Source organism: Tursiops truncatus, chromosome X (assembly GCF_011762595.2).
Source record: "Tursiops truncatus isolate mTurTru1 chromosome X, mTurTru1.mat.Y, whole genome shotgun sequence".
NCBI lineage: Eukaryota > Metazoa > Chordata > Mammalia > Artiodactyla > Delphinidae > Tursiops > Tursiops truncatus.
Window position 1 is genome coordinate 102,066,901 of NC_047055.1, and position 15,313 is coordinate 102,082,213.

Genomic DNA, 15,313 nt, shown 5'->3' on the forward strand with positions numbered 1-15,313 from the left:
CTCCAACCCGTTATGCTTCCAGAGATCAAGACTGTAGCATTCATTTATTGCATATCTCTTTCCATATTAACATATACTTAAAAAGGGAACAAACAATTAACCAAGTAAAGAATGAACTGTGCCAGAACGCAAGGTAATGGGATAAAATTTCTGGCTTTTGCTTCCTAGTTTGCATATAGTGTTTTATATTGGTTAAAAAAAAAAATCCAGTTAGTAAGGTCTAATGCATGGAGGTTATTGTTTCAAAAGGTTTTCAAATTTCATTTCCTTGCCTAATTGCTCACAAGAGTAAAGTGCTTTGTTCTCAAGTAGCTACAGTTTGTGAGGATCTTGTGTGCCTTCAAGTTTTCCTTTCTTTTTTTTTTTTTTTTTTTTTTTTTTTTTTTTTGCGGTACGCGGGCCTCTCACTGTTGTGGCCTCTCCCGTCGTGGAGCACAGGCTCCAGACGCGCAGGCTCAGCGGCCATGGCTCACGGGCCTAGCCGCTCCGCGGCATGTGGGATCTTCCCGGACCGGGGCACGAACCCGTGTCCCCTGCATCGGCAGGCGGACTCCCAACCACTGCGCCACCAGGGAAGCCCCAAGTTTTCCTTTCTTAAAATTATTTCTTTATTTATTCTGTGCATTCAATCCATGCCATACCTTTCTCCAAAGATAATTTGTGAAAAGAAATATTTTCTGCTTAATTCTTTAGTTAAGACTCTTTCCTGAATATTTTATTTCATTACATGATGCATCTTTAATTTTTGTCTCACTATCATACATTTTCTTAAGTTCGAGTTATAGGGATGGAGATTCACTTTTATCTAATTTTAAGTTCTTGACAATTGGATATACACTGGAAACAACCAGCATGGCCCTCCCTGTATAAGAAGGAAGCAACTTTCAGATCAGGGGCTTAAAATGGTCTGTGTTCCTGTACCCACGTGGTCCCTGTGAAGCCACTAACGCCATCTCCAGAGGAAATGGCCTGTGGCACGTTCATGCTCCTTTGCCATCCACGTGTTCCCTTGGGGATTTCCCTCTCATATGTGCAAAGATTTCTCCTCAGTGTCCATTCCCATATGGCCTCCCCATCCACAAACTTTCACATTCCTCTCTTCTTTATTTGTGTATTAAATGACCCATTCTGCATTTAGAAATAATTACGTATTCCATCCATTTGCATGTGTTCTTCTACAGCCCTTCTCTATAGTCTTAGGGTATCACATTCTTTAAGACCAGGAACTGGCCTTGCATTGGATCATAAAATATACTGATGACTAAGAGTTTCATAGATAGGTACACTACGTTAGGTCTGCTTTCAATAAATTAATTTAAAAATAAATTAAAAGGCCAACTGCATGTTAACTATTTACAGAGTACTTTGTGTTTTCAACTTTACTCTCTGGAGTAGCAGTTAAGAGCAAGAGCCAGACTGAATGAGCTTGAATCCTGAATCTGCCAGTTTACTAACCGCTTAAGCTTAGGCAAATTTTGTTTGTTTGGTTTTTTTATCCTCTCATCCTTCAGTTTCTACATCAGTGAAGTGGAGAGAGAATATTATTTCCTACTACAGAGTTATTGTGAAGATTAAATGTCACTTCATATTGTCATGCACAGAGTGCTTAAATATTAGCCATTTTTGTATGTTATGTGGTGCCTTGCACACTGTAACCTCTTCCTCTCCCTTTATTAACCATAATAGCAACAATAACAGCAGCTGCTAGCATTGATTGAGCAATTAGCATGTGATAGAAACTAGGCTAAACGCATGTATCATCTTATTTAATTCCCACAATAACACCATGAGGTAGGAAGTATTGTTGTCCCATTTTAATGATAAGGTAAGTTAAGTTTAGAATAATTTACCCAGGGACATACAACGTGCAGTTGATGTCAGTGAGCATTCTCATTCATTCTCCCTATCTATCTCTCTCTCTCTCCCTCTCTCTCTTTCCTCTTTCTCATCTGCGCGCGCGCACACACACACACACGCACACACACACACACACACACATAAACACACACATTTATCCACTGGTTTGATCAACTAGTCATTACACGAATATTTCTTATACCACTTACTACATGCGGGGTTCAGTGCATCCTGTGGGAGGGAGGAGAGGAGAGGACAAATAAGCAAGGAATGGTTCCTGCCATCAAGAAGTTGCCAGTCCATTGCAGGAGATATCCACGTCCATATGACGAAAACAATGGCTATGATAGAAGTGTTCCAAGTATAAACCGTGTGCTGTGAGAATGCTGAGGAGGCAAACATATAACAGCCTTAAATGGGGAAAAGGGGGATAAGAACATTGCAGAGGGAAGGAGAACACGAACAGGTCTCAGGAGTGTTACATTGGATGGAATGTCTCAGGACAGGCCGGTAGAGTTTGACTGAGAGTGCAGGGTCCTAAGGCTGGGAAAGTAGGTTTCAAATGTCCCTCATGTTTTTCTGTGCATCGCAGTGAAGCGAACCCTCCATTTTTTTTTTGAAACTCTGTGTGGTTTTCCAAATATTTGGTCCAAGCGAAGATGGACAAGGCTAGGGAGAACGTGTAAAAAAAAAAAAGATTGTTCTGGATCTAGGCTAGGTAATTGATTGATATGGGAAGGTCAGAGTTGGTGTTAGACCAGACTACCTGAGCCACTTTTTCAATGAGTTTAAGATGTATCTTACTTCTTGGGAGTTATCCACGCCACAGAGTGAACCTGCTTGAGCTCTGATGGCTCTGGGCAAGCTCTGACTAACGTCTAGTTTAGCATAGCCTGCTCAGAACCAAATCAAGATCCAAAGTTATAAAGCTAGGGTGCCTGGGGCCACCATGAATATAGAATTGGCAGTATGCCAGATGACACAATATACCATTTCACCCATAAAATTCTTCCCTTTTTCCCCCACTCAAAATGGAATTCACTGAGCTGAAAGGACACTGTGTCAGTATATTATAGAAAAACATAATAGGAAAAAACAGAATGGCAAACTTTATTCCATTGCCACCTAAACATATACTTCCCACTAATTTCCAAGTCCATTAAAATCTGAAATCTGAAAATTTCTTTATTTTCACCATCCACCCTATAGTTACCCTAAATTAAAACCTTGCCTCTGTTTCTTTGATACTTAAGTATCAATCAACTTTTGGTTACTTATTAATTTATCAATGATTATCACTTGATATCCATTAATTATCAATCAATATGATTCTTAAAAACATGTCAAAAGCAACAGACTAAGACAAAATATGTATCATTTCTGAGATCCTTTAGTCACCTAGTATAATGGCGAATGGCAACCTCCCTACCTAACGTTTTTGTGAAAGATCTGGAGTTTGCTTTATTTTTTTTTTTTTTTTTTTGCTGTACGCGGGCCTATCACTGTTGTGGCCTCTCCCGTTGCGGAGCACAGGCTCCGGACGCGCAGGCTCAGTAGCCATGGCTCACGGGCCCAGCCCCTCCGCGGCATGTGGGATCTTCCTGGACCAGGGCACGAACCCGTGTCCCCTGCATCGGCAGGCAGACTCTCAACCACTGCACCACCAGGGAAGCCCTAGAGTTTGCATTTTTGATGGTACTAATTGGAGCAGTAATTCATTTGTGGCTACCAATGAGTAGAGTGTTCTTAGAAAATCGCATTTTAACATTGTCAAGAGAGCAAATCTTTTTTGTTTGGCCTTGGTTTGATAAAAATGGGTCTCGGAGGCCACATGTGGTAAGTGGCTATTAAAACAAGGTTATAAATTGTTGTTTTAATGTTCCAGCCTTAGGAGCCCAGAAGATCTTACCAAAAAGGATACATTGTTTTAATTGCCCCTCATTATATATGAGAGAACATAATTTTTCTCCTCTTCCTTGCAGGTAGCTGTTGAGGACCGCATCAGGCAGCTGCACGAAGCCCACAGGGACTTTGGCCCAGCATCCCAGCACTTACTTTCCAGTAAGTCATTGTCAGTTTTCATTGCTTAACCTCTTCACTGCATCTTGGTGGCTAAGAATTAAGAGTTGAATTACAGTTGTGTCTGTCAAATGCACTGGAGGCACAAATCATCCTGAAATATAACTTAGTGGGTAAATTCAGAAGGTTAAGAAGAGGAGGACCAATTAGATCATTTTGTCCAGCCTTCAACTAATGCATAATTATTTCCCACAATGTATTCTCAAGTGCTAACTTTAGCAATATTTTTGAGTCTTTAGTTCTGCTTATAGCAGTTCACTTCGTCAAGCTGATAATTATATATCATATAATTATTATATGATAATTCAATATATATTACTATGAATCTATAATTCTTTATCTCTATATAATTCATTAAATACTCCCTGCCTGCAAGTTGGGACTTCAGCCCATTCTGTTTCCTTTCCCTAACTATTCTTATCCCTCTTTTATCCTTGACCTCTCTTCATTCTTTTTATTTTCCAGTTTTACTATTTTATTAATTATATTTTTATAATGATATTATTGATATATTATTAATAAATATTATATCTTTTATAATTAACTATATTTTTATAATTAATACCAAGAGGAATAGCCTTGGTTAACTGAAAGTGTAATATTGGAACATCCTATAAATATAACAATGCATATTAAATTGTCAGGCTACTGTTTTCCTCTGATTAGTGTTGTTAATTTATACTACTCTTTCTTTGATTATAAAAGTATATATATATATATATATATATATAGGTATTTAAAAAGTCATACGTCTGCCACATGGGGTTAATATCTGTTAACATTTTGACGTATTTCCTTCTGGTCATGCATGTGTATGTATGAGAGTTTAACCATCATTTTTTAGAAATTTTTATTTTATATTGGAGTATAGTTGATTAACAGTGTGTTAGTTCACAAAAACAATGTGTTAGTTTCAGGTGTATAGCAAAGTGATTCAGTTTTACATATACATGTGTCTATTTTTCAAGTTCTTTTCCCATTTAGGTTATTACAGAATACTGAGCAAAGTTCCCTGTGCTATATAGTAGGTCCTTGTTGGTTATCTATTTTAAATATAGCAGTGTGTATATATCAATCCCAACCTCCCAATCTATCCCTCTCCACCACCCATCCCCCCAGTAACCATAAATTAGTTCTCTAATTCTGTGAGTCTGTTTCTGCTTTGTAAATAAGTTCATTTGTATAACTTATTTTAGATTTCACATATAAGTGATATCATATGATATTTGTCTTTCTCTGTCTGACTTACTTCACTTAGTATGATAATCTCCAGGTCCATCCATGTTGCTGCAAATGGCATTATTTCATTCTTTTTAATGGCTGAGTAATATTCCATTGTGTATCTGTACCACAACTTCTTTATCCATTCATCTGTCAGTGGACATTTAGGTTGCTTCCATGTCTTGGCTATTGTAAACAGCGCTGCAGTGAACATTCGGGTGCATGTATCCTTTTGAACCATGGTTCTCTCTGGATACATGCATAGGAGTTGGATTGCTGGATCGTATGGTAACTCTGTTTTCAGTTTTTTAAGGAACCTCCATACTGTTCTTCATAGTGACTGTACCAATTGACATTCCCACCAAGAGTGTAGGAGGGTTTCCTTTTCTCCACAGCCTCTCCAGCATTTATTGTTTGTAGACTTTTTGATGATGGCCATTCTGACTGGTGTGAGATGATATGTCATTGTAGTTTTGATTTGCATTTCTCTAATAATTAGCAATGCTGAGCATCTTTTCATGTGCCTCTTGGCCATCTGTATATCTTATTTGGAGAAATGTCTACTTAGGTCTTCTGCCCATTTTTTGATTGGGGTGTTTGTTTTTTGATATTGAGCTGCATGAGCTGTTTGTAAATTTTGGAGATGAATCCCTTGTCGGTCACATCGTTTGCAAATATTTTCTCCCATTCTGTGGGTTATCTTTTCGTTTTCTTTATGGTTTCCTTTGCTGTGCAAAAGCTTTTGAGTTTAATTAGATCCCATTTGTTTATTTTTGTTTTTATTTCCATTACTCTAGGAAATGGATTGAAAAAGATATTGCTGCGACTTATGTCAGAGGGTGTTCTGCCTATGTTTTCCTCTAAGAGTTTTATGGTATCCAGTCTTAGATTTAGGTCTTTAATACATTTTGAGTTTATTTTTGTGTATGGTGGAGTTTAAGCATCATTTTAAGGCAATTACTTTGTGCCTTGCAGTGTTACAAATATGACCCAACTTAATCCTTATAGCAACCTATAAGGTAGATACCATTATTATACCCATTTTTAAGATGAGGAAATTGAGGCACACAGTCACACAGCAAGTGGATGACAGAGCCAGGATTCAAACCCAAGAAGTGACTCCAGAGTCTGTTTTTAACCACCACGCTAGACCGTCCTTTACTTTATTGATATATTTTATAGAGAAGAAGCAATTCTATATGATCTCCCTTCATTCTTTTGCCTTCCTTTTATTGCCATTTTCTAGTCCTTTCCTTCCTTCTCCATTTTCCATAGGTTAATAAAAAGATCCATGCTCATGAACATTTTAAAGCTTTTCACTTGATGCTTTCATGTGTGTCTCTAATGGGCCATGTCTTTTAGAACAAAAATTCCTAGAAAGTAGTGGTCCTGTCTTTTTGTTATACACTGATAGTGTATTAAGTAAGAGGTTGTCTTATTTTTTTGACTGGGTCTAACCCTTTTATCAGCATGCAGTCATTATTTAGACAGTGTCACACATGCTTAGGAGGTGTCATGAAAAAATGGGCAAGTTAAAGCAGGATACGTAATTGATCGGGATTGTGGCTTTTGCGAATGACTGTAGAACAACTATAAATCCTGCACATTTTGTCTTGTATATTTTTCCCAATTTCTGGTCTGCTTAGATCGCCTTGGTGGCAGAGCCATTCTATTTGATTTAATTGAGATTAACTGTGATAACATATTTGTAAGTGACTCCTAAACCATAAATAAAAATATTACTATTATGAATATTAATATTCCTGAGACTGAGGAATTAATATTCCTCAGACACCATATATATTCATTCACTTTTTATTCTCTCTGCCTGCCCCACCCACATTCCTATGTCTTCCCCGTTAAAACCTATTCTCAGAAAAGGATACGTTATACTCATTTAACCCAGGTGACAGGTAAAGTTTAATGTGTACTTCTCCGGGGTTATTTGCATTTTAATAGGGTGAAAAGCCATAAGCCTGAGGAATGGCTGTCAAGTGGTAGAACGTCAGCCATAATCTCTGAGCTGTAAGGGGAGAACTTTGAGGGGCCAGGAGGAGCATCCCCACACCTTTCAAACCATATCGCACTGGTGCCCACGTCCAGAAAGATCAGGCCTGTAGGCACAGGCGCTGATTTACCTGCTTACGTGGAGGCAGCCCCAGAAGTCGCCAATTTCTTAAGTATTCACGTGGAATATCAGTACATGCTTAGAAGCTTTGCTTACGGATACCAAAAAATACCAATTTGGTTTAAGGGATAGATGAGAAATAGGACAGTGAGACTAAAGACTAAATAAAGATTATTTCTTTGTGTTGTCCTTTTTTAAATTACAGAGGTAGTATGTGGCACTCAAGGAAATGTTGGAAAGCAGAGAATACAAACAGGAAAAAAAAATTTTTTGTAATCCCACCACTTAGAGATAACCACTACAAAAAATGTGGTTTTACACACACAATGAACGTACACACTATACGTTCTGTATAAACAGAATGGTTTATACACATTCTGTCTTTCTCTCGGGGGGGGGGGGGGGTGTGAATTCAGATTCTCTCTCTTTTTTTTAACCAAACAGGGATGAAAACAATTTACAGTTTTATGACCTGCTTTTTTCTCCTCAGAACTATCATAAAAATATTTTCGTGTGTTTAAATATTCCTCTGCAGAGTAATGTTTTTAAATGGCAGGGTAGTATTCCCTTCTCTGGCTGTACCACATTTACCAAGACAATTCTAAATCACTCAATATTAAGGTTATTTCAAAATTTTCACTATTTTATCTAACATTATGTATCTATCATATCTAATATTCTTTGTACACCTTTATAAACCTTTATAAACGTCTCAGATTCTTTTTTACAAGATAAATGCCTAGAAAATGGGACTGCTGTGTTAAAGGATGTTTACATTTGTAAGGCTTTTGATACATATTGCCAAGCTGACCTCTAGAAAGTTGCACCGGAAATTGGGTGTTACATCAAAATTGTATTTGAGGCAGGGCCTCTCTGAAGTCACTTATTTGCTGTTATTTTTATGTTCTATAAAAGAAAAAGAGCTTCCCCCCCCAAGAAAAATATGTTTGAAAAAATACCACTAAGGTCATATTAAATGAGTTTGAATTGATAGATGTCTAGTAATTTGCTTCCAGGTTACCAGGAATAAAAATAGAGTGATTTCTGAGGCTTGGAAGTTACAAAGAAAAGAAGAAATAAGGATGAGCCGCAAACTGCACCCCGTCAAACACACTCACTGTCTCTTTCTCTCTCTCTTTCTCTCTCTCTCTCTCCCCCTCCCCCCCCCCCACACACTCCCCTTTGAAAATTACATTACCCAGGTGTCTTTGTTTCCTTATCAATAGGGAGAGGTGGCCTTTTACTAAAGTATTCACTGTTTCTTCTTGGTGGCCCAATCTCTACTTGTTAAAGAAGCTGTTTCTTTTATCTTAGATCTGAGAGAAAAATGAGAAGAGAAAATATAGGTAAAATATGACCTTTATCTATTGATAGACACTACTTGCCTTTAATTGTAGCTTTAATATTCTACTACTTCTGATTGACTTCTGCAACGTAAACCAAGAAAAAGGAGAAATTCTAATAGTGTGATTTTAAAATATATTTATCCTTAAAATTTTATATATTTTAAAAATATATTCATATGTCAATGATCAAAAATGTACTACAGTATTCACTAGCTTAGTAGTCTGAAAATTGTCCGTCTTTTGTTATTTTCAAGAATTTAGGAACTTTTTTAAAAAAGAATTCAACGCTTTTTTTTCTGGCTATTTTCTCAATTCTCTGGGCTTCTGTTCTAAATTTTACTTTTCTCACCAAGAAGGGTAACTATGTATTTGAGTAAAGGTAGAAATCTTTCTGTAACAGTAGAAAGAACTTATATTTGTCTTAATATTTCACAAGTTCTAGAATTCCCTGAAGGGCCATTTCCCAAGCCAAGTTTCTCAGAACATTAATGTACTGTATGATGTTAATAACTCTCCCTTGAAAAAATAGTTCTGGGGTCAATAAGATTGGAAAATCACTAGGTTATAAATGTAAGCAAATTTCTTTCCTGTTGGAATTCTTGTAGCTTTTAATATACATTGAAACTCTAAGAGGAGCACAGTGTCAGTGACTCTTACATCCTACTTATGTGACTACGGAAACCTTTTTCAGGCATACCAATTAATTTCTCACTAAACATGCTGTGGAACATACTATGGGAATCTTTGCCCTAAAGTGATATTTGCCAGATAGTTTAATAATGAGAACTTTCTGCTGAAGGTAGTAAAAACACGATCCAATTGAAAAGAAAATGAGTATTTATAAGGCAGAAAGGTCAACTCTTTATTTCCTGGGGTTTCCAGCTCTGAGGCCCACCCCAGGAGTCCCCCTGTGCTGTGGAATTTCCTAACTGGAGAGAAGCTTAGAGAGTATCTATATGAACTGTTTTCAAAGTACTCATTAGTGAATTCTGCAATCAGTGTAATGACTTGCAACCAGCAATTTTTTAATGGAATGAAATGGAACAGATTAGAAAATAGAAAATTAGAGTACATTACACAGGCAAGGTTAAGTATCATTTTGACACTTTGATTTCAGTTAGGTGTGTGTGTCTGTCTCTGTATACTACGTTACAATGTAAAATGTATTCCTTCTGTGGATTGCAATAAAAAAAATTTGAGGGGTACTGAAGAACTCTAGCCCTGCCCTTACTTCACAGATGATAAAATAGAGGCAGAGAGACCAAATGACATAATCGAGATCATACAGATGGTTATAATAAATCTGGGACTGGAACCCAGTTTCTGGACTTCCGTGCCACACCTCGCATTGCCTTACCCATTAAGAACTAGCAGGCAGGCCAGCGACTGTCTAGTCTATCCGATATTGCCACAGATTTTTCTCTCTTCTATTTCTCTTGGTCTGGCCACAGTAAGTTGATTCATAGAGGCTGAATTTTTCTCTCGATGCCCCTGGGCCAAATGTCATCCCACCAATGACATGGGATATTGGTTAAAAGTACAGGCTCCGAAACTAGATTAATTGGGGTCAAATATTGGCTCAGATACTTAATCTCTTTTTGTCTCATCTGTAAAATGGGGATAATAATAACATATTTCATCAAATTTGACATACCCCACCCATGTTTTAACAGAAATCAAAATATACCTTATGTCCAAAGGGGTTTTCAATTCAATGAAATATGGTAATACTATGTCATAGTTTTATAGTGAAGATCAAACTTCCACTATGTTTATAGTTTATATTATATGTAAAACACTTAAAACAGTGCCTAGCACCTAAGTGCCATACAAGTGTTTGCTGTTAGTATCGTTACTATCAACTTGGTAGTGTAACTTAGTATCCGCCTATTAGAGTCAAACTAGACATAAAAGTAGCATTCATTCTCTTGCGTTTAATTCTCAGTGTGTTAGACGTAAAAGTAGCATTCATTCCCTTGCATTTAATTCTCAGTGTAAGTAGTTCCTCTCCTTTCCGAAGATGTTTTTCATGGTTCTAATCTGAAAGTGCAGTGTTTGGCATATTATAAGAGCTCAACAGTTACTTGTGTAACTAATGAATAGGTGAATAATCAACGAGTAGGGGCTTCCGTGGTGGTGCAGTGGTTAAGAATCCACCTGCCAATGCAGGGGACATGGGTTTGAGCCCTGGTCGAGGAAGATCCCACATGCCGCGGAGCAACTAAGCCTGTGTGCCACAACTACTGAGCCTGCGCTCTAGAGCCCACAAGGCACAACTACTGAAGCCTGCATGCCACAACTACTGAAGCCCATGTGCCTAGAGCCCGTGCTCCGCAACAAGAGAAGCCACTGCAATGAAAAGCCCGCACACCACAATGAAGAGTAGCCCCCGCTTGCCACAACTAGAGAAAGCCCGCACACAGCAACGAAGACCCAACACAGCCAATCAATCAATCAATAAAATCTATTTAAAAAAGTAATCTGGGCTTCCCCGGTGGCGCAGTGGTTGAGAGTACGCCTGCCGATGCAGGGGACACGGGTTCGTGCCCCGGTCCTGGAAGGTCCCACATGCCGCGGAGCGGCTGGGCCCGTGAGCCATGGCCGCTGAGGGTGCGCGTCTAGAGCCTGTGCTCCGCAGCGGGAGAGGCCACGGCAGTGAGAGGCCCGCGTACCACCAAAAAAAAAAAAGCAATCAATGAGTAGATCCTAATCTCTATAAGGACAGGATGATTTTAGTCTTGTTGACAGTTATATCCTCCAGTACCTAACCCAGTATCTGTACTTGGTAAATGTTCAGTAAAAGCGTTCACAGAATGAATTATGTCTTATACCCAAAAGAAGAGGTAAATTTCCTCCTCCCATTGTTAAAACACAGTAGCATGAAATTTAGCATAGTGACTACCACATAGTAGACACTCAATAAATAATTTGACCTCTTATGTTGCCTCTCAGCAATGACTGATAGCATCCATAACTTTACATAGTCCTTTTTCTAAATGTCTACTGTGCCATGTAATATATTAAGGGAAAAAGCTGTCTTCAACATTACAGTATGATCACAACTCTATTAGAAAATACAATATAAACAGCAGAAAGGTACACGTAAAGAAAAGACTGAAAATCAATTAAATCAAAATGGAAACAGCTGTTATGTTTTACTTTCTTCTTACTTTTGAAGAGTTTTTACTAATAAGCATGTATTTCTTTTATGATGGAAAAAAAACAGTAGAGGCAAAACTTCTTGTTCTCTAGCTCTTAACCCAGTGACCTCTTGCAGTATTAAACTCTATTGAAGGCTGTGGAACTCCGGAAGACGAATTTCCTTTTTACTATTTATTCTGAATTTAAAAGCTGTGGGTTTCACTGAGTGATCTTCTATTTCTCAGATTATGAGACACTGTAAAAAGAAAGAACTGATCACTTATTTCTTGCAGGCTTTATAATCTTAACTGCCTTAATCAAATCCCTGGTTGACTCTTTTCCTCTTGTTAAAGTAACCCAAGTGCTTACGGTTTCTCCTTGCTACATAAGGCTGAAAAGTTTGTTTCCATCTTGAGAGTTGCCAAACCTTCACCGCCACGTCCCTCCACTCACACACTTAAAAAAAGGTAGGGGGAAAAACTTTAAGCACACTTAATAATTGCTGACGTTTCACTTAACAGTGCTGGGATCCGTGCTACCATTGTCCTCAGGGGATGGATGAATTTGAAATTCGAGTAGGCCCATAATTTAAAGCTCAGATCAGCTTAGAGAAGCCATCATGATAAAAGTCAGGAAGAAGCTTGCAGGTACAATGTGAGATGATTTTCAGCCTAAAGCCATCAGGTAAAATCTCAGGGCTAAACAACTTGAGCCAATTTCTTCAGCAGTCACGTGCTGTCCTGAGTGTTGGGAATTTGGAACAAATGCCGTCTAATCTATCTGTGACGCTGGTAACGCCTCCGTAAATTCAAAGTTAGCCTTTCAGATACCTGCAAAAAGGAGTCACGGTGATAATCATTACACTCTCTTCTCAAAAGCTATTTCTATGGCCCTTTCGCCTTGAGCTCAAATTTATATTCTCCAGTTTAGAGCTTAGAATTATTTGCTGTAGAGTATCCTTAGTAACAAACTTTTGCATCATTGGCCCTACATACCCATTTATTTGAACACAGAAGGAAGCTTAGGAAAGTTCTCAGTCTCTGCTGTGGGAATTTGTGCGCTTGAACTGGCTTCTGCTAGCTCAAGAGAGCCGAGTGTTACATATACAGGAATTGAGAGCTGGTTGTTAAACTGACCTTCGGTAGCTTGAAATCAGCCATAGTGGGAATGTTTCCGCCCACCTCCCAAACTGGCAAATACTGCAAATCAAGACTTGGCTTTTTCATTTTGGCACAGCTGGTTTACCAGCACACCAGCAAATTTATTTATGTTATTCAGAGCACCCAAGCCCCTGGAGGCGAAGCTCAGGACCCAGAGATCTGTCTGCCGGAGGTAGGATGCGCATTTGTCCTGGTTTGTCCGGGATGTTCTTGCTTTTAGCACTTAAACTCTCATGTCCCAGGAAACCCCCTCCGTCCCGGGCTCACGAGGATGGTTGACCACCCTCGCCTTCGGTAACCTTCCACAGAAGGAGAGCCCTACACAAGGTTTCTTGTACAAGTAAGCTGTTGAGAGAGCATCTCTCAGGTGAAGGGGAGGGAGGGTAGCAGGATGAGGTAGGGGGAACAGTGGTCAGGGAGTCAGGCTAAGCAAGGAGGCGGAGGCTCCCTTCAGCCTGATCCCACCAGGAACTCTGGAGCACGAATTGCCCCCCGCAGTTGGCCCCATTTTGAGGCAAGGGAGCTGGGCTTTCTGCTCCCCCGTGTCAGTCAGCCATTGGCCGTGGATTTCTGGGGCGTAGTGGGCAGCGAGGCAGTTTCCATTTCCCTGAGGGAGGTACCCTGGAGCTGGGGGCAGTGGGCCCACAGCAGCCAGTGCTCACAGCAGTTGGGGGTGGGTATGCCAGCTGGGGCGAAGGGATCTGAGCAGGACACCGAGAGCATGGACCTCTCCTATAGGCTTCATGAAGCTACTGTGATACCCTGTGCATCATCTGGCCCTCGAGCTAAGTGGTGAAGTTTAGATTGGTCACCAACCACCTCTCCTTCATCGCATACCTGCATGGAAATTAGCCTCGTGGCATGGCAGAGATGAGGCAGGCACCTGTTTCTTTCCCATTTCATCTTCCTCATCATGACAGATTCCTCTGGGCCTCATGAGGACCTAGGGCAGGGAGACCAGCATCACAGCACTGGATCAGTTTCCTGACACATGGGCACTGTTTTACGGGAACGCTGGCTCTGAAAGGTATATTTTTACACTCCCCAGAAAATGAAGGCATTTGTGCGTTTGGCCTAGGGTAGCATTTTGTCATCTGTCCCAAAATACAAAGCTTTGCACAACAGAAATGGTGGAATCACATCCCTGTGGGCAAAAATCATTACTCTTGTTTCTTCTCTTTGGATGTTTTCCATTTTCAGAACACAGCCAGTTTGGGATTAGAAAATACATTTTGGTGAGAACTTTGAGGTGAGGACAAAAGGCATTTTGGTTTTTTTTGTAGACTTACATAAACTATTCCTGGTTTAAAAAACCACCCTTTTGAATTTTTAAATATACTTTCAGATATCAGCAGTAACAATCATCTTGATTTCAGTCTACTGCAGATGTGCTTTGGAATGCGCTGTGTCTCCTTAAGGCTGGAAGGAACAAGGATGGGCTTAGGTGATGAGGGGCATTTTAAGGATACATGGAAACATAAGGAAGGATGGGGAACAACGTTCGCCATGCAGCATGTGTTTGCTTCTCTCTGTATTTGCCTCTGCTGCTGTAGACTTCAGGCTCTCAGTACGGAGCTGCTCTCTTCCCTCCACCTTCTCCTTACTCATAGTTTCCACTGTCTTGTCACTTGTTTTCTTCTTTAGCTCCCTGACTTTTGTCGAACTTCCCCACCTCTCTACCATCTAAATTTCTCTCTGGGTGTTACAATCAGGCTCTCTAAGAAAGAGCATCTGATTGGTTCACTTATTTACTATCTATCTAGGGTGAAGAGCATCTCATAAGCCAGGCCAGGCTGTAACCAGGCTTTTTTGACCTGGGCACTGGTGGCATCTTAAGCCAGGCAATTCTTGATCGTGGGGGCTGTCCTGTGCATTATAGGATGTCCAGCACCATCCCGGGCCTCACCCCACTGCATGCCAGCAGTACCACTCTCCCTCATTTGTGATAACCAAAAATGTCTCCAGATATTGTCAGATGTCTCCTCGAGGGCAGAATTGCCCCTGGTTGAGGACCACTCCTGTATACCAAACCCCTGGACAGTTTGGGGACACTGCAGTAGGGTCACATGGAACACTAAGTAGAATGCCCTCTGTCTGGGAATCATTTGAGACTACTTTTCTGCACTTGTAGGTCCCCTTGAATGTAGAGACAACCTTCAGTTGTCTGTCCCTTCGGGAATGGCCTCAGCTACCTTGCCTAAGGTCACACCCCTTCCACGGGCAGCTCCCTGAGGGGTTGAGTGAGACTGTCACTGGGCCCCCATCCTTGTTTGACTTCTCCCTGTTGCCATTCCTGCTTCCTCCTTCTCCCTTCCATAGGTGTCGATCGCAAAGGCACAACGTACTAAATACCCTGCTCTCTGAACTTTGTCTTAGCGTCT

General features: G+C 40.0%; 1 protein-coding gene across 3 annotated transcripts in view; it reads left to right on the forward strand.

The window, feature by feature from the left end:
• DMD (dystrophin) overlaps nt 1-15,313 on the forward strand; it is a 736,567-nt gene that overhangs the window by 492,476 nt on the left and 228,778 nt on the right. For all 3 annotated transcript variants that reach the window (XM_033849482.2, XM_073799481.1, XM_073799480.1), the window contains one exon: nt 3,840-3,918. In XM_033849482.2, coding sequence (XP_033705373.2) covers nt 3,840-3,918 — 79 coding nt within the window. The remainder of the gene's footprint in view (nt 1-3,839; nt 3,919-15,313) is intronic.